Consider the following 25703-nt stretch of genomic DNA (forward strand, 5'->3'; position numbering starts at 1 on the left):
CTGGGGAAAAGTCTCCGAATCAGGGAGCTATCCCGAAGCCAACAACCAGCCACCCCCAAAATATCCTGCCCATTGTTTCAGCTCACCAATGTTCTTCTATGTCACATTTTGTGTGGCAGCCTGACATTCATTCTACATGTGCCACGCAACTCTGCCTGGTCTGGGCACAGGCATCAGCAGCCATGGTTTCAAGAGATAGGCCTTATCTAATAACCACCCTTCAGATTCTGTGAAAAGTTAGCCATTGTTTACTCAGTCTCCTTGTAACATTTTGCAGCAATTTAGAACACTGTATATCCAATCAAAATAGAAATGATTACGCATCAGTAATTTTGAAACCAATATAATGTATGGCTCAAAGTTAAAATCCTAAAATGTTATATATTTATATAATTTAGAATGACAGAGCTGAAGAGAAGCGACACATCGTCATCAACTGTAGATTAGATTCCTACAGGACAGCTTTAAATGTTATGACATTATGACATTAGAACAATCTATAACCATGCACTTTCATTCAGATTCCTTAGAGATCTACAAAATGTCACCATCGAGAAAGCAAAAAGGGGCTTCTCTCAGTAAATAGGAACTGGTCCACAAAAATTATTTGAAGGAACTCAGTTTAATCAGCCAAAATGATAGATTAGGTTAAACGTTTTACTTCATTGGTAGCCTTGGGCCCTTTAAATTGTCATTTTTCCTCTCAACTTCAAAATCATATTGGCAGATTCAACATTTGCGAAAACAACCTACCAGTTGGGATTCTGTGTGCTAAGCTTCCCATTTATTACATTTTATAATTTGTACTAAGAGGTACATGGACCTGCAGTGGGGGTGAGGCTGGTTGGGTAGGGGGGTGGGGGGTTGTGGTGAAGGTTTGAGTTTCCTGGTAAAAGACGGAAGATATTGGACCAACACTTATTATACATCATTTTTGATGAATTGATCTAGTATAGCAGCAGGAGGAAGATGCTCTGAGGTTGGGCTATGGTTTGTTCAAGAAATTATTAATTCATGTGGGGGCGGGGAAGGGGAAAAACTGACCTGAGGGTCCCTTTGCCATGTCTTGGAGATATGCACCCCTATACGTTTCACGAGGAGCAGCATTAGAATCAGCCACTGTGCTAATATTCAGGGGATCCAACTCTCATCCTTTCAAAGATTAGCTTTTTGAAGTGAAGCTTGAAAGGGAGAGGAGAGAGGAAAATCCCTAACAGAGTGCAAGATTTGCCACTAAATGTTTTTAAACAACACTGACAAACCTCTCTGTGCTTGAAAATAATTCTGTTCTGCTAAAAGCAATGAGCCAGCTTCACACAGCACATCTAAACATGGGAGCTGCCTTTTAGTTGGGACATTTATACCCATTCGCACTCTGAAGTGGATGTGACTGATCCATTAGTACTATTTGCAGAAGAGTAAAGGTATTATTTATTCCTCAAGCAGCATCAGCAAAACACTTTATCCAGTCGTTTATCTTATTGTTGTTTGTGGTACTTTATATGTGCCACTTGGCTGCCACATTTGTATACACTGGAACTCAAAATGATTCATCGTATTTGAATGTGAAGCACCTCAGGATGTCCTGATGACTTGAAGGGTATGATAAAAATGCAGTTTCTTTCTTCCCTCTTTACCTTTACTTTTCAAATGTCTAACGGGCAGCACATACTATTTTACGCTAATTTAAATGAAATCTATTCCCAAGTGAGTGTGTGTAGAGTGCATGTTCTTCTGTAATTAGCTTCCAGGATGCATACAAAATGAAGCAGGATTAACCTGTGTTGTGTTTTTTTCCCCCTCCCAACTTCTGCCCAACATCTCTCTTGATGGTTAAACCAAGATTGAAAGATTAATTGGGGAAACCATAGATGCAAAGCTGCATGCTGCTATTAATTCTGTGGTGTGCTGCTTTGAGATGTCAATCTGCCACACCACAGGAGGATATGGAAAACACATTAATTTGCAATATAAATAATTTCTCAACTTTTCATATCTGCAGTCCCTTCCATGTGATTTCATCTGCTTGCATTTGTATTCAATGGTGGTGAAAGTAAAACGATTACAAGACAGCAATGAACTAGTTCACCAAAGGGAAATCAGTCACTATCTATTGATACCTAGGATTAAACTGTGCGCTGGAATGTAATTGGATTTAGATGATACCATAAACTATATTTGAAACTTGATCTCTTAATAAAAATCATATGAATGCCCAAACGAGTTGACAGCCTTGAACTCGTCATCACAAGTTGACATTGCTTCAAGTCATTTCCTGATTTCAGCTTTTAAAACAGTTTAGTTCCCTGGTTATACATGTGGGACCGATCCTATTGTTATTTTATGCTGATGCTAGGCCATTTTACACCCTTATTGACTAATGGTAAATTTCGAAGAAGTATATTAATTCCCAGCATATGCCATTAGAATATTGCTAATGAACTCTGATGTTGACTTACAATAAGCTTGTGGTAGTTAGCAGTGGATTGTTTCTCTATAAATAATGTCACAATTGTATGTTGGTTTTTCTGAGTCACAGAGTCCAGTAACAGTTTGCATTCAGTACAGAAAATTGTAAAAACCAAAAAGTGTAACTTAATAATAGATTAAAAAGGCATGATCTCAAGAACTCGGATCAAAGTTCTCACTTGAAACAGCAGTTATAAACCAAAGGTTTGCTGTTGTGGCTTTTAATATTATCTGGGCAACTTGATCAATGCAGCATTCAAACATGCCCAGATAATCCATCTGTCTGTACTTATTGCAGAGTAGTTTAACTTGTATTTCCACATTTCCACTACAAAAGCTTGCAGACATTGTGGTGTATTATTACAAATGCTAATTTCCAGTAAATGTTATTTTTTATTTAATAAATCAAATATTGCACGGTTGATGATGCAACACACAATATGGGAAGGACAGTGAAGGCTATTGTTTCTATGGTGTGACCTGGTAGCTCAATAACATGAACAAAGCAGATGGAAATAGAAAAAATGGTATTTGTCAAGATAAGATATATACCCTGGAGTTTGAATTGTTTTTCTGTGGCTCCAGTTTCTTATCCATCTCTTTCATTGCCTTTCAACGATGATGCTGCTGTTTCATGTCAAATGACTGACACCTTTATTTGAGAAAGGGCAAAATAGAATTAGCTTTCAACAGTGACAATATAGTATATTGGGAAAGAAAAAAACACATGCCAGTTGGCTTGACATGGCTAGTCTATCCCATCTGACCTGCAGGTATGAAAATATGATTAAGATTTTTTTTCTTCTGCTTTTTCTCAATTCTACTGCAGATTTTAGTTCTGATACAAAGGATTGACCTCTTTCACTCTTTCACTGCTTTCTCATATTGTGTTAAATTACTGTTATTCCCTTGAAGTCTACCTGTTCATACAGAATTAATATACTACACTGTGGCAAAATATTGTCTATTCGGTGGAAGAATGGATCTGCGCAGAATTCAATCAGCAAGGGCAATGTCACAGCAAAATACTTGGATGATCATCTTTTATCCAAACCAAATCCTTTTCAAGCCAACTTCCAGGAAAGTGGCAAACAAGTTTCATGCGAGAAAGCTGAACCTCTGTGCAAAATAACGGATGATGCATGTCAGTTAGATTAAGCAGTATACATTTTGACAACTGCATGGTGAATTCCAGGCATCTATTAAAATAGTTTATATTTAGAAAAAAATGAACTGTACAATAGTTTATATGTTAACAAAAAGAAAACAAAGGAACATTATTACAAAAATATCCCCATTGATTTGTGTTTTTTTCACTCTGATACCTATATTGTCTTAAATGCCTTAATCTTTTTCTTTTATTGTTTTGTTTTCTTTGTGTGGGCAACACTGGTAAAGCCATGTTAATTGCCAGTTACCCAGTGAAGATTTGACTTGGTTCAACAGAGTAAGCTTTCAATTATTTGAAAATGTTAACGACTATTGAACTGGCTATTCCACAGTTGCGTTAATGTAGTGTGGCGATGATTGTTTCTGCATATTGTCAGAATTGCAGCCAACGTAGATATTTACTTTCATCAATGGTGTGACCAGTTGGAGGGAATAATTTAGCTTGTTATAATGATTTGTTGACAGTCAATCTGTACGTGAGCTGTTTGGGGAAGAGCTACAGGTCTGACTGACCTGAGAATAAATTATACAAACTTCATATAAAACCAATTTAAATGGAGCAGTTAACTCACAAAACCCTGAATGCATGCAAATTTTAAAATGAAACATCGGGAAGACGCAGACAAACAGACATATTTCTGCTTATTTGTGTGTGTTCCGAAATAATACATTGTGCCGTGATCATGGAATAACTCCAAATTTATTAAATGATTTTTTAAATTCCGAATGATTTGGAGTGTAGAAATTAATTCAATTAGAAACAAACAAACATATTTTAAATTATTTTGTTGTGTGTTTTTAATTAATCAGTTGCTTAAGGCCTGATGTCAACCAAGAAAGAAATGGACGGTTAAATTTACAGTTGTTCTTGTGAAAGCTTCATTTGCTTCATATTAAAATTGGTATTGTAACCTACATTTGTGCTTTTGTATAGTCTTTATTAATACACCATAATTTTGTATTGCTGCTGATAACCAGCCTAATGGATTTTTAAGACCTATTAGCATTCATTTTACCACTTTCTGCTTTCCTAATTTGAGTGAATAAATGTGTATTTTAAAAAATTTTGAAATACAAAAACCAAATTAACATTAGCTGTGTCTTAAGGCATGGAGGGAGTAGTTTGTGTCACAGGCATTAAGCTTTCATAGTCTTTTATTCAAGAGACTAATATGGAGAAGAATTGCAATGAACACAAATAAATCCGACAACTGAAGCAAGGTTTAACTAGTTAATATGGGCTCTCTTCAAACCTAGCAGGCAGATGAATATTTTTTTGCAAAGCTGTTTTATGATATGATTTAATTTGTTGTTTTGGTTTTGTCTATAATATAACTTCAATAACTTAGTTGGCGATGCCACTTTCTAATTCTTAATTAAAACAATAATTCTGTTTGCTAAAAAAAATTAAATGCCTGAAAAAATTGAAATTTGAAATGTTGTAGATAGCATTTCTTAAACTTCCAAAATCAAAAATTCATGTGACAACTGTATAGCTCAAGCTTTAAGTATTAACCTTTAACCTTTGACCTTACAGATTTTAACCAATGAAATGTCTCTTTAAACTTTAAAGGAAACAATGATAACGAACGCCTGGCGATTGCTAGACAGCGAATCCCATATCGACTTGGTCGAGTAGTTGATGATTGGCTACTCGACAAAGGTAAAAACATTGATTAAAACTTCAAATAAAAAATAATTTGAACATAACCAAGTAGTGTTGGATTGTAACACTAATAAACTTAAAATATAAATTGCCAGTAAAATTAAATAAAACAAAATGTTTTAAACAGTAGTTTGAAATATTTGCATTGCGTGTTGAATAATTATTTTCCCATTATGAAATATCAGCAGTTTAATAAGCATACCCCATTAACTTAAGGTTAAAGGGACTGTTAAATATAGTCTTCTAATTGTTATCAATGTACAACATTAATCCTAGACATTTAACAAACAGTGATAAATCCTGTACAGAATATGTTTACAATGTCTAAATTTAGTCATTAAAGGATGTACAATTAGCTGTGATCCATTTTTTTTAATTTCTGCAACAACGTCCTTTTAAACTATAGATAACTTAAATAGTGTTTCATGTGAATTGGAAAGAAGATCTGAAGTCCCTTTAACGTTTACTTCAAACATTTGAAGGAATTGTGGTTTGAAAAGAAGTTAACAATTAAAATGACATTTGCTGCATGCTTTTTGCTGTGCAAAAACTGAACCCTTTATAAAAGCATAATAAATGATTTTGTCAAAAAAAACCAAGAAGTGGTACTGTTGAAAAGGTTTGTTCTTTTGGAGTGAAATATTTCACATAATTTTCTCATTTTTATGTGTCACTTGTTATTTCACATTTGCATTTACAGTTTTGTTTTTCATTTTAACTCAAAAGGCAGGCTTGCTGGAAGGCAATCAAAAATCATCATATGATCTTACGATATGTTCTAGTATTTTTGTGAAGCAACGTTTTCTATTGTTGTTAAATTCTTGTTCTCTAAATTCAGTAAAAATTGCTTTTGAAAGAACGCTGTGCAAGGAAAAATGGCAAACCATACATCTGATTGCCCTTTAAGCAACCAAAAAGAATGAAATTATTCTGAGGAAAATCTCTCACACATTTCATCCAAGAGTAATAAATTACTATTCATAGTATTCCTCAGTAATTTATTGCAGTCATTAACCATCTCATAAATTATTTGTTTCTTCACATAAATGTAAAATAAAATTCCTAATTTAATTAAGTCCACATTCAACATTTTTCCTATATATGTAACGATGTTTTCACAGGACGGCAGCTTACAATCTTCAATAGCCAAGCAACTATAAAAATTGGTGGCAAGGACAAAGCTCGTCCATTCCAGGGACAGCTAACTGGTCTGTACTACAATGGCTTGAAAGTACTTAATATGGCAGCTGAAAGTGACCCAAACATCAGAATAGAAGGAAATGTGAGATTAGTAGGGGAAGCGTCCTCAATGACAACAGAGACAACAACCACATCAAAACCAGCAGAAATATCAACCACCATTATGGAAACTACAACCACCATGGGCACTACTACCACCAGAAAAGGGAGATCCACAACCACAAGAGATGTTATGACTCAGGTAAGTAACCCAAGGTTTTCATTTTCTTCTTTGGGTGTTTAAAAAATAAATTATTACATTTTGTGTTATACTAGTATGTTTAATATTGTGTGTCATTCTGAGGACCAAGGAAAGATAAGATGTGAACTTTCTGTAAAAACTATCATCAAGAAGCAGTGCTGTTAATTCTAATATTGCTTTCTGTGACATAGAGTTTTTTCCATGTTAGTCATTTTTAATGTGAAGTACCTGTGAAGATAACTAGATAAAGTGATTGGTTAAGCACCACTGTCAATGCTAATATCAAGTAAGTTCTGAGTTTTTGTTAACAATAAGCCTTGACAGTCATCTCATGTTGGGAAATGTATGATATCATTATTGAAAATCAAGGGGCAGTTGAAAGACATTGGTGATCAAGACAAGCTAAATCAGGTTGGTTACTCAATTTATGTTTCAAAATGTGGGAAGATTATTTTCTTGAACAAAGGAATAGCAGGTTCTAAACAAATACAAAAAAATAAATGCGCAAATAAACAACTTGTGGTCCTCAAAAGCATTATGGGCCAGAAATTGCCGGAATGGTGGAACTCGCTGCAACTCCATTAATTGAATTTCGACCTCGTCCTTCAGGTCATATTTGTGCCACAGATTTCTGGTAATACACATTTGCACAGGGTGAAAATGGCAACTGGCACCTCATGACTATTGGATGCAGTAGTGCATCTCCTTAACCAATGAACATCAAGGATATAGAAAGAAACAGTAAATAGCGGATAAAGGAATAGGGTGGAAAATTGGATGCAGAAACAGAAATCCAGAGCAAACCTTTCACTGACCTGACGTGCAGGTCAGTCAAACATCGAGGGGAACCCACCATTTGGACTGTCCCCCATTCAGCTAGTAATATCACTGATTGATTCTCTGCCTGCCAACTTGTTCGACAGCTGGGAATCCAGCTGGTTGGGAAACAAGTATGTCTGCAGCAGAGCGTGTGCTCGATGAGAAGTTGGGTGTGGGGGAATTGGTGGGTATCAATTGGGAGGAGGTTTACCTGGAATGAGTGGAGGTGAGGCAAACAGGTCTAGGATCGAGTAAGATTGTTGGCACCAATTGGGAACAGAGTTTATCAGAGTTGTGACAGGGCAGTGATTGGGATGCAGGGTGATAAGAGGGCACGATTGGTGTTGAGGCCTGATGGTAGTGGTGCTGGGCTCAGTTGTATGGGAGTTCAGAGGCCTTGGGTCACCAAGCTTGTTGTTGGGGGGAGCCCCGAGTCGCAATGGCTTCTCAGAATGACACTAGGATCTAGGAGGTGGGCATGAAGGAATTCACCCTTGAAGCGGCCAGATTCTCAGCCTTTAGGAAGTTGCCTAACTGACAACAGTTACATTTTCATCACTGGGGAGCTGAGCTCGCCAGCCAGACCTGCTCCTCAGGGATTAGGCCACCATTTTGAAGGGTGCCCCGAACTCTAAGTGAGCTTGAAAGTCACCCACAACATCTCACCCACGGGCAATGCCACCCCCCCCATACACATGGCATTACCCCACACCCCGCCAAGTGAGGACACCCCGCTATGAGATCGCTGAGAGCCTCCCCTTTTCAGCATTCCCATACCCCCTTTTGGGCCGCCCGTTCATAACACCCACGCTTCAACCCTCAAAAAAACTTCTGGAGCCCGTTCATACCCGCCATTCACACCCCCTGCCCTTCATATCATCCCCCATCACTCCTTTTATGGGCATAGCTCCGATCAGGCTTTGACCCTTGGCAGTGCCACCCGGACACCCTGGCACCAGCACCCTGACTGGGCTCCTGTGAGTCTGACAGTGACAGCTGTGTACCTTAGGAGTGGCAGGGTGGAAGTGCCAAGGTGCCATATTGGCAGTGCTAAGGTGTGCACATGCCAGTGGGAGAGCCAGGGGGTCACCCTGCCTTGTTACTGACTACCCAGGAACCTCCCATGGCCTGGGAAACCTCCCAAGTACCATTCCCTGCCTGATCCATGTTTACATGGACCAGTACTAATTGGCACCAGGCTGAGGTCTCCCTGAGGAGGCTAGTAGATGCTGGTGTCAGCTCGGTTAAGTGGGCTGCGAGGCGGGTGCCGCCCACTGTTGTCGGGATCCTGATTGCGACATCTCACGAGACCTGGTTAGATCTCGTAAGGCGCAACGGCCACCAGGGTGGCCGGGGGTGGGCCTCATCTGGCATCTACCGGCCGCGTTGCGCCCCAGTACATCGTGCTCTTGGTAATTCTTTTGGGCCTTGGGGAATTTGTACCCGGTGTAGCCTGCACTTAGAAATTATTTGAGCAATGGGAGCTGAACTCACTGGTGAGACAGGCTTTTCAGAGATCGGGGTCAGCATTTTGAAAGTGTGCCCCAATTTCCACACACATGGGCATTACCCCCCAAGTGAAGACACCCAGCTATGGAATACCTGAGGGCTCACTTTTTTCCCCCCACCTTTCAGAACCCCACCCTTCACTCCCTCAACCTTTAGGAGGCCCCTTCATACCTGCTCTTCACCCCCCTATCGCTTCATTCATGGGAATAACCCCCCTCAAGCCCCAGCCCTTGGCAGTGCCACACTGGCACCAGGGTATCATGGCATGATGGCAATGTCAAGGTGCCCAGGTGCCAGAGGGAGAGTAGGGTGCCACCCTGCCCTGTGCACAAGGATCCACCAGTGTGGAAGAGTCAATTACTAGGGGGAATAAGTTTTGTGAATGGGTGGTCGTGTCTCTTAATTGAGTTTTTCGAGGAAGTGACAAAGATGATTGATGAGGGTAGAGCAGTGGATGTTGTCTACATGGACTTTAGTAAGGCCTTTAACATGGCAAAAGTGTACAGAAGGTGAAATCACATGATATCAGAGGTGAGCTGGCAAGATGTATACAGAACTGGCTCGATCATAGAAGATAGAGAGTAGCATGGAAGGGTGTTTTTCTGAATGGAGGGGTGTGACTAGTGGTGTTCCGCAGGGATCAGTGCTATGACCTTTGCTGTTTGTAATATTTTAAATGATTTGGAGGAAAAGGTAACTGGTTTGATTGGTAAGTTTGCTGATGACACAAAGGTTGGTGGATTTGCGGATAACGATGAGAACCGACAGAGGATACAGTAGGATATAGATCAGTTGCCGACTTGGTCAGAGAGATGGCAGATAGAGTTTCATCCGGACTAATGAAAGGTAATACATCTTGCAAGATCTAATACAGATGAGAATTATATAGCAAATGGCAGAACCCGAAAGAGTATTGATAGGCAGAGGGATCTGGTGTACAGGTCACTGAAAGTGGCAATGCAGGTGGAGAAAGTAGTCAAGAAGGTATACGGCATGCTTGCTTTCATCGACCGGGGCATTGAGTTTAAAAATCGGCAAGTCACGTTGCAGCTTGGATCACTTCTGGTCATGACACTGCCAGAAGGATGTGGAGGCTTTGGAGAGGGTATAGAAAAGATTAACCAGGATGTTGACTGGTATGGACGGCATTAGCTATGAGGAGAGGCTGGAGAAACTTAGTCTGTCTCACTGGAACAACGGAGATTGAGGTGTGACCTGATAGAAGTCTGCAAGATTATGAGGGGCATGGACAGAGTGTATAGTCAGAAGCTTTTTCAAGAGTCAATTATTAGTTGGCATAGATTGAAAGTGCGAGGGGCAAGGTTAAAAGGAGATGTACGAGGCAGATTTTTTATGTAGAGGGTGGTGAGATCCTGGAACTCACTGCTGGGAGAGGTGGTGGAAGCAGATACGATAGTGACTTTTAAGGGGCGTCTTGACAAATACATAAATAGGATGGAAATAGAAAGATATGGGGCGAGATTTTCCGACCCCCCAGCGGGTCGGAGAATGGCCGTTGGCCGCCGTGAATTCCGCCCCCGCCACCCGCCGAAGTCTCCGAAGGGAGAAAAGTCGGCGGGGCGTCAATGGCACCGCACACCTCGGAGAATGGCACGGGTGGGCGCAAGGCAATGGATTTTGGGGCTGCCGATATCCTCCCGTCCGGATGGACCGAAATCCCGCCGACGTGATGACGGGTCACGTCGGCGTAAATCAAACCACCTTTCAATCGGCGTCAACCAGTGCTCCAGGTTTACGCCGACCAGCGTGGAGGTGGGTGACGGCCTGGGGGGTTGGCCGCTGGGCAGGCGATGGCGTGACCGCAGTCTGAATGTGTGGGGGAGAGGTGTGTGTTGGGTTTTGTGTGTGTGTGTGCGGCGGGGGGGTGGTTAGAGTGGGCTGGTCTCCGGGGGAGTGCCGGGAGGGGGGGTGAGTGCCGGGGAGGAGGATGGGGTCCGTGCCGGGGAGGGGGATGGGGGGGGGGGGGTCCGTGCCGGGGAGGGGGGTGGGGTCCGTGCCGGGGAGGGGGATGGGGGGGGGTCCGTGCCGGGGAGGAGGATGGGGTCCGTGCCGGGGAGGAGGATGGGGTCCGTGCCGGGGAGGAGGATGGGGGGGGGGTCCGTGCCGGGGAGGGGGATGGGGTCTGTGCCGTGGAGGGGGATGGGGGGGGCACCGTGCCGGGGAGGGGGATGGGGGGGGAGGTCCGTGCCGGGGAGGGGGATGGGGTCCGTGCCGGGGAGGGTGATGGGGGGACGTGGTCCATGCCGAGGGACGTGGGGGGGGCAAGTGAGTTGGTCCACCTGGCCAGGTGCCAGCCTCCAACAGTCGGACCCATGCGGTCCATGCCACTTGGCTGGGGGGAGGAGGGGGTATGGGCAATGATGACATGCCGTCGGTCCCCCCCTCCCCCCCCCCCCCCCCCCAAGGCCATCATGGTTTCCGATCAGCCAGCGATGTTGGCCGCCATGGCAGCAACCGCTAATGTCCATGTTGCCCCGGATGATGATGAGGAGGAGGAGCGTGCCAGAGAAGCGGCGCAGGCTGCCGCAGAGGGGCAGGCGGCAGCCGACCAGGCTGGAGGGACACCTGACCGACAGGACGAGGAGGGGGAGGAGGACATCGCCGCCCCACGGCAACGGAGGCACCCGAGGGCGCCCCGTGTGTACCGGCCCCGGCAGTCATACCAGGACCTCACGGACCGAGAATGCAGGAGGAGACTCCGGATGAGCCAGGAATCCGTGGCACACATCTGCCACCTGCTGGCCCACCTGTCACCGCGTGGCACTGGCGGGGGACACCCTCTCCCCATGTCCGTCAAGGTTACGGTGGCCCTGAACTTTTATGCAACGGGGTCATTCCAGGCATCCAGTGGGGACCTGTCCGGCATATCGCAGACATTGGTGCACCGGTGCATCCGGGCAGTGACAGACGCCCTATATGCCATGGTGCACCGCTACATCCGCTTCCCTGTGGACCGGGCCAGCCAAGATGCCCGGGCCGTGGGCTTCTCTGCCGTGGCGGGTTCCCCATCGTCCAGGGCGCGATTGATGGGATGCACGTCGCCGTGCGTCCACCTGCAGATAACAGGGCCGTGTTCACCAATAGGAAGGGGACCTATTCGATGAACATACAGGTGGTCTGCGACCACCGCATGATGATCCTGCACGTCTGCGCCCGTTACCCGGACTCATACGTGTTGTCGCGGTCATACATCACCGGCATGTACGAGGGACGCCATCCCCGGCTGAGGGGCTGGTTGCTGGGCGACAGGGGCTACCCATTGCGATCGTGGCTGATGACGCCTATACGGAGGCCACGCAATGAGGCGGAGAACCGCTACAATGATGCCCATGTAGCGACAAGGGGAGTGATAAAGAGGTGCTTTGGCGTGCTGAAGATGCGTTTCAGGTGCCTGGACCTCTCTGGGGGCGCCCTCCAGTATCGGTCAGATAGGGTCGGCTGCATCATTGTGGTGTGCTGCGTCCTGCACAACATAGCCCAGCAGAGGGGCGATGTGCCGCAGGCAGAGGAGGGCGGAGTGGAGGAGCAGCAGGAAGAGGCGCAGTCCTCCCCAGATGAGGTGGATGGGGGTAATGGTCAGGGCAGGCGGGGTAGACACAGGCGGGTGGCTGTCCACCGTTACCGGCTGGGCCAGCGGGCACGGGACAGGCTGATAGCCGCCCGCTTCACTGACTAAATGGGCATGGGAATCGGGTAGTATGGCCACAGACCACACACCATGGCAACAGCCGACCATCCACACCCCCCACCCATCCACCCACCCAGCACCCTCACCCCCCTCCCCAACCCCACCCGCATGCACACCACTCCCCCATTGCCGATCCACCTGCGGCACAGCGGCCGGGCTCACACAGTTGCGGGTGGACGCGTGTCTATTGCAGGCCATGGAGGATGATGACAACCCGCCCTGCGATGAGCTCCTGGATCCACATCGTTGGACTATGTCTGACCCATGGCCACAGTACCACCATCCACCCGGACCATCCCTGCATCCGGCTGTAACACTGCAGCGCACGGTCCCGTCCTCTCCCCGGGGGGATGTTGATGGCGGCCCAGGGGGAAGGGGGCAGACTCACCTGGGGCTGAGGTAAGACCACCCCTCACACACACACTTGCGCTCAACGTACATGACACCCCCGCACGCTTTGGACAGAGCACAAAGGCAGCTTCTGTAGGTGTAACATTGACTTTAATAATGAAAGGAGTTCATGCACGTGCCCTAGCCCCTAAAACTCATCTGGGCCCTGCACCCATGCCAACTTACTCAGTGTCTAATTGTTTGTCCTTACGGACCCTATGACTACGTCTACATGGTTCCCCAGACGGTACAGCAGAACTGGAGGTGGACTCCTGTGATTCCTGCCCTCTGACACGGGATCCCTTTGGCGGCCGTTTCCTGCGGCGTCCTGGCCTAGATGGGCCAGGCTGTGGCCCGGGCGACTGGGATGGCGAGCTGCCAGCCTGTCCTGCCCGTTGCCCACCCGATGCACCTGGGACGGAAGGGGGGGAGTCCGAGGTGTCGCGGTGTTCCCGGACCTCCCCTACAGGGGGACCGGGGATGGACCACAGCACCTCCTCCTCCCTCGGGGTGCCCGATGGCCCCCAGTCCTCTACATGGGTGGGGGATGCGAACGGACTGACCATCCGACGCCCCCCCCGACATCTGGCGCTGCCAGTCCTGGAGGCCCGTGCTGGTATCAACAGGGGTCTGCAGGTTTGCAACCATGGAGCTCAGGGGATTGGCAAACCCTGTCTGTGACTGTGCGACGCCGGCTCGCACATGGGCAATGGCGCCGATGCCCTCAGCGATGGCCTGCAGAGACTGGGCCATGGACTGCAGAGACTGGGCCATGGCCTGCTGAGACTGGGCCATGGCGTTGAGCGCCTCTGCCATCTGCCGCTGGCGCTGGCGCTGGCTCATGGCCTCCTCATAGAATCATAGAATCATAGAAGTTTACAGCATGGAAACAGGCCCTTCGGCCCAACCAGTCCATGCCGCCCAGTTTTTACCATTAAGCTAGTCCCAGTTGCCCGCACTTGGCCCATAACCCTCTATACCCATCTTACCCATGTAACTATCTAAATGCTTTTTAAAAGACACAATTGTACCCGCCTCTACTACTACCTCTGGCAGCACATTCCAGACACTCACTACCCTCTGAGTGAAGAAATTGCCCCTCTGGGTCCTTCTGAATCTCTCCCCTCTCACCTTAAACCTATGCCCTCTAGTTTTAGACTCCCCTACCTTTGGGAAAAGATATTGACTATCTATCTTATCTATGCCCCTCATTATTTTATAGACCTCTATAAGATCACCCCTAAGCCTCCTACGCTCCAGGGAAAAAAGTCCCAGTCTATCCAGCCTCTCCTTATAACTCAAACCACCAAGTCCCGGTAACATCCTAGTAAATCCTTTCTGCACTCTTTCTAGTTTAATAATATCCTTTCTATAATAGGGTGACCAGAACTGCACACAGTATTCCAAGTGTGGCCGTACCAATGACTTGTACAACTTCAACAAGACGTCCCAACTCCTGTATTCAATGTTCTGACCAATGAAACCAAGCATGCCGAATGCCTTCTTCACCACCCTGTCCACCTGCGACTCCACCTTCAAGGAGCTATGAACCTGTACTCCTAGATCTCTTTGTTCTATAACTCTCCCCAACGCCATACCATTAACTGAGTAGGTCCTGGCCTGATTCAATCTGCCAAAATGCATCACCTCACATTTATCTAAATTAAACTCCATCTGCCATTCGTTGGCCCACTGGCATAATTGATCAAGATCCCGTTGCAATCCTAGATAACCTTCTTCACTATCCACTGTGCCACCAATCTTGGTGTCATCTGCAAACTTACTAACCATGCCTCCTAAATTCTCATCCAAATCATTAATATAAATCACAAATAACACTGGACCCTGCACCGATCCCTGAGGCACACCACTGGTCACAGGCCTCCAGTTTGAAAAACAACCCTCGACAACCACCCTCTGTCTTCTGTCGTCCAGCCAATTTTGAATCCAATTGGCAACCTCACCCTGGATCCCGTGAGCTTTAACCTTCTGCAACAACCTACCATGCGGTACCTTGTCAAAGGCTTTGCTAAAGTCCATGTAGACAATGTCTACTGCACTGCCCTCATCTACCTTCTTGGTCACCCCCTCAAAAAACTCAATCAAATTTGTGAGACATGATTTTCCACGCACAAAGCCATGCTGACTGCCCCGAATCAGTCCTTGCCTCTCTAAATGCTTGTAGACCCTGTCTCTCAGAATACCTTCTAGCAACTTACCTACTACAGACATTAGGCTCACCGGTCTGTAGTTCCCAGGCTTTTCCCTGCTGCCCTTCTTAAACAAGGGCACAACATTTGCTACTCTCCAATCTTCAGGCACCTCACCTGTGGCTGCCGATGATTCAAATATCTCTGTTAGGGGACCCTCAATTTCCTCCCTAGCCTCCCACAACATCCTGGGATACATTTCATCAGGTCCCGGGGATTTATCTACCTTGATGCGCTTTAAGACTTCCAGCACCTCCTCCTCTGTAATATGCACACTTCTCAAGACATCACTATTTATTTCCTTTAGTTTCCTAACATCCATGCCTTTCTCCACTGTGAATACCGATGAGAAATATTCATTCAGGATCTCACCCAACTCTTGTGGCTCTGCACATAGATGTCCTTGTTGATCCTTAAGAGGCCCTACTCTGTCCCTAGTTACTCTTTTTCCGTTTATGTATCTGTCGAAGCTCTTTGGATTCTCCTTTGCATTATTTGCCAAAGCAATTTCATGTCCCCTTTTTGCCCTCCTGATTTCCCTCTTAACTCTATTTTGACAATCTCTATACTCTTCAAGGGATCCACTTGATCCCAGTTGTTTATGTACGTCATTTGCCTCCTTCTTCTTTTTGACCAGAGTCTCAATATCTCGAGTCATCCAGGGTTCACTACTTCTACCAGCCTTGCCCTCCACTCTAAAGGGAATGTGCTTACCCTGAACCCTGGTTAACACATTTTTAAAAGCCTCCCATTTACCAGCCGTCCCTTTTCCTGCCAACAGTCTCCCCCAATCTACCTCTGAAAGTTCCTGTCTGATACCATCAAAATTGGCCTTGCCCCAATTAAGAATTTTAACTCTTGGGCCAGACCTATCATTCTCCATAGCTATCTTAAAACTAATGGAGTTATGGTCACTTCTCCCAAAGTGATCCCTCACTAACACTTCTGTCACTTGCCCTTCCTTATTTCCCAAGACGAGGTCAAGTGTTGCCCCCTCTCTAGTCGGTCCATCCACATACTGAATGAGAAATTCCTCCTGAATACACTCAACAAATTTCCCTCCATCCAAGCCCCTAATGCTATGGCTGTCCCAGTCAATGTTGGGAAAGTTAAAGTCCCCTACTATTACCACCCTATTTTTCTTGCAGCTATCTGTAATCTCCTTACATATTTGCTCTTCAATTTCCCGCTGACTATTTGGGGGCCTGTAGTACAGTCCTATCAAGGTGATCTCTCCCTTCTTATTTTTCAGTTCCACCCATAAAGACTCAGTGGGCGAACCCTCAGATATATCCCCTCTAAGTACTGCCGTGATGTTCTCCCTAATCAAAAACGCCACTCCCGCTCCTCTCTTACCTCCTGTTCTATCCTTTCTATAGCATCTGTACCCCGGAACATTGAGCTGCCAGTCCTGCCCCTCCCTTAGCCATGTTTCAGTCATAGCTATAATATCCCAGTCCCATGTGCCCGTCCATGCCCTGAGTTCATCGGCTTTGCCCGTCAGGCCCCTTGCATTGAAATAAATGCAGTCTAATGTAGACTTTCCTTGCTCTCTGCCCTGCTTTCTCTGGTCATGCTTTACACACTCTCCCTTCCTGCCTTTTGTTTCCGTCCCCACTGACTTCCTACATCGGTTCCCATCCCCCTGCCACATTAGTTTAAACCCTCCCCAACTGCACTAGCAAACTCACCTCCTGTGAGAGGGCAGCCATGTCCTGGGCCACAGACGCCGCCTGCACGGAAAGTCCGAGGCCACGCAAACCGTTCCCCATGTCTGACACCATCACACCCATTGTCTCCACCGCAGACGCCACCCGTGTGGTGTCGGCCTCGGTGGCACGCATGACCGACACCACTCCCAGCTCCTGGACGCGGGTGGTCTCCTCCACCTGCGACTGCAGCCGCCGCAAGCTGGCCGTCACCCTCTTCGCTCGTCTCTGGTTCGGTGGTTGCTTCGGATCTATGGGAGGGTGTGGTAACTCCAGGAACCCGGGATCCATCTGGGCGGCAGATGTTCGCTTGGGCTGGGCTGCCCTCCGACCGTCCGGCCCCTCTGCTGCTCCTACCTCCACCTTCTGTACCGGGACGGCTGTGTGTGCGCACCAGTGAGTGTACCAGACGCCTCATCACTAAAGTGCCCATCCAAGGTGAGCGTCTCTGCGATGGTGGAGGGTGTTGGTGACAGCAGTGGCGTTGTGTCGTGCGCATCGTCCCACTCTGAGTCCATGGCACTTTGGGGTGGCAGTTCGTCTCCGCCCATCCAATCTGTGTCACTGTCCTGTATTTCAGTTTCCTGGGTAGTGGTGTCCTGGGTAGTGGTGTCCTGGGCAGTGGTGTCCTGGGTAATGGTGTCCTGGGTAGTGGTTTCGTGGCTCGGCTGTGACGAGGGCCTGTGGCTGCCCCTCTCGTCGCTGGGTGGCACACGCCTGCGTCGTCGCACCCGCACGAGACGGGGGCGTCGTCTCCCTGTTGCTCTAGGTCTCTCCATCTCCAGTAGTCTCCGAGGGGCATCCTGCGGTCGTCGCATGCCAGAGGGTCTGGGTCTCTCCATCTCCAGTGGTCTCCAAGGGGCATCCTGCAGGCGTCGCATGCCAGAGGGTCCGGCTCTCTCCATCTCCAGTGGTCTCCGAGGAGCATCCTGCGGGCGTCGCATGGCAGAGGGTCCGGGTCTCTCCATCTCCAGTGGTCTCCAAGGGGCATCCTGCAGGCATTGCATGCCAGAGGGTCCGGGTCTCTCCGTACCCCGTGGTCTCCGAAGGGCACCATGCGGGCGGTCTGCATCTGCGGGGATGGGTGCCTCGACGTTTGCTCCTGCGATACACAATGAAGCATGCATGGTTAGACACGCAGGCAGTGATCAGGTGATATGGGGGAGGGGGATATAGGGGAGGGGGGATATGGAGGAGGAGGATATGGGGAAGGGGGGATATGGGGACGGGCTGTCGGTGGCTCACTTGCTGGTGGGCCCCCGACCTCTGCATCAGCAACCTCCCGACATCAGGTCCGCCAGCCAGTTCCAGGTCCCTTTCCTCGTGTTCGGTCAGTGGCCTCTCATCAACGGGGCCTCTTCCAGTCCTCGCATGCTCCCTGGTGTTGTGTGCCGTTTCTCCTGTGGGGGGGAGGGGTGGCAGAGGTAAAAGGCAACAGTGTTAGGCAGGTATATGAATGCACGCCATCGGTTGCGCGTGTATTGCAGAGGTTAAGGTTAGGGCTGGATTCATTTGGGGAAATGGGGGCAGGCGGATATGGGGGAGGGGGGATATGGGGGAGGGGGGATATGGGGGAGGGGGGATATGGGGGATATGGGGGAGGGGGGATATGGGGAGGGGGATATGTGGGATATGGGGAGGGGGATATGGGGGATATGGGGGAGGGGGGATATGGGGGAGAGGGGATATGGGGGAGGGGGGGATGGGGGAATATGGGGGAGGGGGGATATGGGGGAGGGGGATATGGGGAGGGGGATATGGGGGATATGGGGGAGGGGGGATATGGGGGAGGGGGATATGGGGGATATGGATATCAGGCAGGGGGGCGAGGCTCACCCTGGCTGCTCTGACGAGGTTGTTCACCTTCTTGTGGCACTGGGTGCCTGTCCGTGGTGTCAGGGCCACAGCGGTGACGGCCTCTGCCACCTCCCTCCACAGACGCCGGCTGTGGCGTGGGGCAAATCTGCGGCCGTGCCCGGGATACAGGGCCTCCCTCCTCTGCTCCACTGCGTCCAGGTGCGCCTCAATGTCACGAGACTGGAACCTCGGGGTGAGCGGCGGGCGGCCATCCGGTCGCGTGTTCTGGTCGGGTGGGGGGAGCAACGCGTCCTTAATGAGCCATCACGGCGTGAACCACGTGAGCCAGCGCGAATAGCGTCACGTCGCTGCTAGCCCATTCCGGGCCGGAGACTTTGCGGCGTGATGCAGGTGGGATTTGCGCCGTTTTTGCCGCCGGTCAGCGGACTTTGTGCCGATAACGGAGAATTTCGCCCATGGTCCCTGGGAAGGTAGGGGGTTTTAGTTCAGACAGGCAACATGGTCGGTGCAGGCTTGGAGGGCCGAAGGGTCTGTTCCTGTGCTGTGATTTTCTTTGTTCTTTGTCCTTTTAACCCAGATGCCGTTGTGCCTTGTACACATTGTGTGACCAGTCTTAAACGATGGCCGCATGATCTCTCATTGAGGAGTAAATTAGTTCCCGGGAGGCTATTAGATTGGACTGACGTTAGGGCGGCACGGTGGCGCAGCCTTTTGCACTGCTGCCTCACGGCGCCGAGAATTTGATCCTGGCCCCGGGTCACTGCCTGTGTGGAGTTTGCACATTCTCCCCATGTCTGCGTGGCTCTTACCTCCACAACCCAAAGTTGTGCAAGATAGGTGGATTGGCCACACTAAGTTGCCCTGAATTGGAAAAATTAAAAAATTAAAATAATTTTTGGACTTACGAATGAGATTGGTCTTAACGGGGGGCCAATTGGTGTCTTGCCATGTTTGGCCGGTATCCGGACCCCGCCACCAGGAGTGGACCAGTTAGATCGCAAACTGATTTGCGCCTGGCGCAGATCCTGATTTTGGCCTCTCCTGCTATTTAACCGGCATGTCCGGATCTGCGTCAGGTGCAACGTGGCCATTAAATCTCACCAACAGAGTGAATTCAAAGGGATAGACATAAAAGAAGAATCAGGGGCGACATTCTCCGACCCCCCCGCCGGGTCGGAGAATCGCCGGGGGCTGGCGTGAATCCCGCCCCCACCGGTTGCCGAAGTCTCCAGCACCGGAGATTCGGCGGGGGCGGGAATCGCGCCGCGCCGGTTGGCGGGACCCCCCGCTCGATTCTCCGGCCCGGATGGGCCGAAGTCCCGCCGATAAATTGCCTGTCCCACCGGCGTAAATTAAATCACCTACCTTACTGGCGGGACAAGGCGGCACGGGCGGGCTCCGGGGTCCTGGGGGGGGCGCGGGGCGATCTGGCCCCGGGGGGTGCCCCCACGGTGGCCTGGCCCGCGATCGGGGCAACAAAGGCCGTTTCCGCCAGCTGGCGGGGTGGAAATTCCTCCGGCGTCGGCCTAGCCCCTCAATGTTGGGGCTCGGCCCCCAAAGATGCGGAGAATTCCGCACCTTTGGGGCGGCGTGATGCCCGTCTGATTGACGCCGTTTTGGGCGCCAGTCGGCGGACATCGTGCCGTTTCCGGAGAATTTTGCCCCAGAAAATAAAATTATTCCCTGTGGGAGACTACGGCTGGAATTCTCCAACCATTGGGATTCACTTTTCCCGCTGTCAGGGCACCTCGCCGGTGGGTTTCCCGGCGGCATTGGGTGGCTTCAATGGGAAATCCCATTGACAAGTGGCAGGAAGAGAGAATCCTGCCACCAGGGAATAGAGTGCAATTGAAAAACAAGTGGCTAGGGGACCGGAGAATCCCACCCACATTCTACAGTTGCATTGGGTGGAACGTTGTGAAGTCGACTCGGGTCTTGACTACCCTCTGAAAGCCTTTGAGAGCCTCACGTCACCTCATTTCAGGAAGGCCTTCATTTCAAGCATCTTGTTCCATTCATACACTTGAGAGGTCAGCAGCAGGCTTCCTCTGGGGTCAAGGACCCTGGGGGAAGATGCCCCACCAGCTGAGAACTGTCACCTAATCAGAGGCTGGAGGCTCTATTGAACTTGGGAGGTGGTGGTCACTGCCAATACAACACCCATGCAAGGCCTGGTATTGTCACTGGATCCCAGGCCAGAGGTGGGTGATGGTGAGAGGGAAATGGGGAACGCAGGAGAGGGAGTGGGTGGGCATTGGCAGAAATGACAAAGAGGTGACTCCTAGTGGGTTCTCACTTCCCGATGTCAGCTCCCTCAATCAAGCACTAACTCCCTTTGAACAAGAGACCCTGCAAGCAATCCCACACAGGTTTGCTTTTTGTGCTCCCTGCATGGCAAGTCCCCTACCCGTCGTAGTGTTAGGCCTTCCCGCCATGGGCTGAATCAGGGTGGTGACAGGGTCCCCACCCACCACTCTCCCGCCCTATGGCATGCGCTCTGTTACCAAATACATCACTTGGGAGGGGATTCTTTCCCTGTTCCTTTTAATTTGAGTGGCATATCAGGACCATAAATACCTCATTAACAAGAGTCGTTACAATAGGAATTATCACCCCTCAATGACTGTGGCAAGATTAATTTGCACTGATGGTGCAAATGCAGTAATTTAATGCCACACAATGGGAGGCGTCAGGTGAGAAAGTTATTCTTTTGTTTTGTGGCGGAAAACCAAGCTTCTTCATCCAGCAATTCACAGAGAATCGTTTTTCCATCATGAATTGTTGGGTTTTTAATGCTTTAAGGATGTTGGGTGCCCTGAGCATACCATCATTTTTCCAACCATCTCTGGGCCAAAATTTTCCAAATATTTTCTAAACTGCTGCATAGTTGGGAATTCTCTCATACTTGTAATTGGTGCATTTTTGATGGTAGTTAGGGGGGGAGGGGTGGGGGGTGAGAGTGCGTGCGTGAGGAAGAATTTACGATTCAAGTTTGAATGGAGTCAACAAAAATTTGTATTTGGTACTGTTCATTAATGAAAGGAAGAAAATGTATTTCTATCTGGTCCTCCTGCCAATACAATTTATGTCATGTCGAACAACAGTTATTTCACAAGCATTTCTTTTGAAATATCTAAACTTGCACAGAACTTAACAGTAAATTAGAGTGGAATTTTCCCATCTTTTTCCATAGTGACTGGCACTGACTGAAAACTGGCTCGTATCTCCCCAGCTGCCCAGCAGGGTTTTTAGTCCAGATTTTCAGGCACTCTGAAAAAATGAGTTGGTGGAATTTATGCCATCAAAATATTATGAGCAGAATTATATGGGGCGAAATTCTCCGGTATCGGCGCGATGTCCGCCGACTGGCGCCCAAAACGGCGCAAATCAGTCGGGCATCGCGCCACCCCAAAGGTGCGGAATGCTCCGCATCTTGGGGGGCCCAGCCCTAACCTTGAGGGGCTAGGCCCGCACCGGGCGAATTTCTGCCCCGCCAGCTGGCGGAAAAGGCCTTTGGTGCCCCGCCAGCTGGCGCGGAAATGACATCTCCGGGCGGCGCATGCGCGGGAGCGTTAGCGGCCGCTGACGGCATTCCCGCGCATGCGCAGTGGAGGGAGTCTCTTCCGCCTCCGCCATGGTGGAGACCGTGGCGAAAGTGGAAGGAAAAGAGTGCCCCCACAGCACAGGCCCACACGCGGGTTGGTGGGCCCCGATTGCGGGCCAGGCCACTGTGAGGGCACCCCCCGGGGCCAGATCGCCCCGCGCCCCCCCCCCCCCCGGACCCCGGAGCCCGCCCGCGCCGCCTTGTCCCGCCGGTAAGGTAGGTGGTTTAATCTATGCCGGCGGGACAGGCATTTTAGCAGTGGGACTTCGGCCCATCCGGGCTGGGGAATCACGGGGGGGGGGGCCGCCAACCAGCGCGGCGCGATTCACGTCCCCGCCGAATATCCGGTGCCGGAGAATTTGGCAACTGGTGGGGGCGGGATTCACGCCAGCCCCCGACGATTCTCCGACCCGGCGGGGGGTCGGAGAATCTCGCCCATGGTTTGCCACTGGCAGATTTGTAAATGTAAACCTACAAATGTAAAGCTTCATAGGTTGCCACACCATTGCGTTCCACCCATTCCCGAGCTCTGCAATTCTACAGGGGCAAGTGAGGCCTGGGCCAGGCCTCCTTTGCTCCAACTTGAGACCCTTAGTTGGCCAACTGTTGGGCTAAAGGGTTGCTTCCCTCCTGGTCTCACTTTGAGACTAGTGGGAGGAGTTGCGTAGTGAGGTAAAACCCAGCTGGTGCACTTACTTGTGCCTTGGGTGAGAAGGGTGGGGGCACATCCCTCAAGAGCCCTTTTCTATCTGGTAACCCACCACCCACGCCATGGTCCCCAGTCTTCACGGTCTGCCCCGCATGGAAGCACCTTCCCTCCCTGGCCAAAGATCCCACTCCCCTCCCCTCCCCTCTCCTACCCTCCTATCCCCACATGAGACGCCTTATCTATTCCTGGGCTTAGAATCCAGGGACCATTGTGCTTTATGCCTTGGAAATATGGAATAATTATACCTATTTCTATGTCTGAGCTGGAGCTTCATTTAAAGTGCTTTTGGAAAGTCTGCTTACTTATGCTTCCAGTTGCTCCTCGCTTTTAGCTTATTTTCTCTTTCTCTGCAACCATGCCTAGGCTTAATAACAGCACAGAGAACAGTCAACAGACATAGACATTCGAACAATGAAATGTTGAACAATTGAATATCGCAGGGTCTGCTCGTAGCTAAAGTATTGATTACTGCTATTGGGACTATAGCTCAGGCAATTTTACAGGGGCAAGTGAGGCCTGGGCCAGTCCTCCTTTGCTGCAACTTGAGACCCTTAGTTGGCCAACAGTTGGGCGAAAGGATTGCTCCCTCCTGGATTCAACTTTGAGACTGAGTGAGGGCTTAATTGTTAAATGGCTGCAGACAGATTGCCAATGGCGGGGTGTGTTCCCTGCTCACTTTTCAAATGGCGAGGTAGGGAGCGCCTCCATCTTCAAAATCCTGTCATATGTATATGATAGTACTTTTTTTGTTTTTCACTTTTTTTAAAGTGCCCAATTCTTTTTTTTTACTAATTAAGGGGCACTTTAGCTCAGTGGGCTAGACAGCTTGTTTGTGATCCAGAACAAGGCCAGCAGCGTGGGTTCAATTCCCGTACCTGCTGAGAATTCTGAATTCTCTCTTTGTGTACCCGAACTGGCGCCGGAATATGGCGACTGGGGGCTTTTCATTAACTTCAGTAACTTCATTGCAATGTTAATGCCTACTTGTGACAATAAAGATTATTTATTTATTATTTAATATAGCATGGCCAATCCACCTACCCTGCACATCTTTGGTTTCCGGGGGTGAGACCCATGCAAACATGAGGAGAATGTGCAAACTCCACATGAACAGTGACCCAGGGCCGAGATCAAACCGGGGTCCTCAGCGCCGTGAGGCAGCAGTTCTCACCACAGCGCCACCGTGCCACCCCCTGTATATGATAACATTGTTTTGAATAATATAGATCATACTATTGTTTCTGATACCTATACTTCCTTCATGTGGATGAAATACATTTTCATATTAAGGTGTGCAGTAAGGCACACTTGAATATACACTCACAGGATCTAACCAACACCTGGGATCGAATCCCCTCGCCAAGGAGGCCCAAATGGGGACCAGGTTGAAAAGCACTGGGGGGGGGTCTCCCAGGTGTTCGAAGGCCCCTGGGTTGTCGGCCTCTGGGACGGGTGGCAATCTGGCAGTGCCACCTGGACACCCTGGCAGTGCCAGTGGGTTACACCCTGGCACTGCAGTGTACCCAGGTGGCACTACCCTACTGGCAAGGGGAGTGCCAGGTTGGCAGTTCCACAGTGGCATTTTGCCTACGCTGGTGATTGGCCCCAGGCGTGCCCTGTCCTTGAGGTGGGATGCCGGGGGGGGGGGGGGTTCAAGGACCCCCCAGCAGGTAAGTTGGGACATTAGGGTGGTCTGTGGGTTGCCAAAGTCTGGGAGACCAAGAGAGAGATCAGGGTGCCATTTAAAATGGGACTGAGTGCGGCCTCGGTAGGGCATCCCTCGCTGAGGCCCCGGAATGAAGCAGAAAGTTCCATTTAATAGCGGGGTTTTTCTACAAGCACCGGGAAGCACCTGGCGAAACGTGCTCGACACGGGACTCTGTTTCATTTCCGTGAAATCACTCCCGTCATTACCTGAATAAATTAAGCCGAGTTAGCTATCAAAGCAACATTTTGAAGTTAAGATATTTAAATGAAAGAAATAAGATATTGAATTGTAAAGTGAAAAAAAAAGCTACAAAGCTCTCGAACTTTCACCATTATTCTCTAACGTCCCCTGTATATTATCTATTTATCAGTCAGGAATTATTGAATATAATTAAAGGAACTTCACTTCAAGAGATTGTCTTGCTTCACTCAGATTTAAAGCCTTGAGGCATTGAATAGCCTTCTTTCTGATGTTCCTATGTAGTGAGAATTCAAGGGAAAATTAGGAAATGGATTTCTTGAAGGAAAGGAAACAGGAGGTATGATGTTGAGGACTCAGGCAAAGGATAGTTCCATATAGTGTGCACCAAAGATTGATTGTGAGCTCCCTACTGTTTCCAATTTACATTAATAATAGATTCAGAAACTCTTGACAAATTGATTAAATTTGCAGAAGATGTTAGCTGACTGTCAGGGGTGGGGGCATGATAGGGGTACAGAGGACACTAATGAGGAACTAGATCTCTAGATGGTTGGAACTGTGCCAAATGCAA

The 25703-nt window shown here is 48.8% G+C and overlaps 1 protein-coding gene across 36 annotated transcripts in view; it reads left to right on the forward strand.

The window, feature by feature from the left end:
• Positions 1-25703, forward strand: part of nrxn1a (neurexin 1a) — a 2579010-nt gene that overhangs the window by 2365583 nt on the left and 187724 nt on the right. For 27 of the 36 annotated variants that reach the window (XM_072507900.1, XM_072507883.1, XM_072507882.1 and 24 more), the window contains 2 exons: positions 5213-5302; positions 6427-6746. In XM_072507900.1, coding sequence (XP_072364001.1) covers positions 5213-5302; positions 6427-6746 — 410 coding nt within the window. The remainder of the gene's footprint in view (positions 1-5212; positions 5303-6426; positions 6747-25703) is intronic. The other 9 variants (XM_072508079.1, XM_072508088.1, XM_072508099.1 and 6 more) reach the window with 1 other exon arrangement.

The sequence above is a fragment of the Scyliorhinus torazame genome, chromosome 1, assembly GCF_047496885.1.
Source record: "Scyliorhinus torazame isolate Kashiwa2021f chromosome 1, sScyTor2.1, whole genome shotgun sequence".
NCBI lineage: Eukaryota > Metazoa > Chordata > Chondrichthyes > Carcharhiniformes > Scyliorhinidae > Scyliorhinus > Scyliorhinus torazame.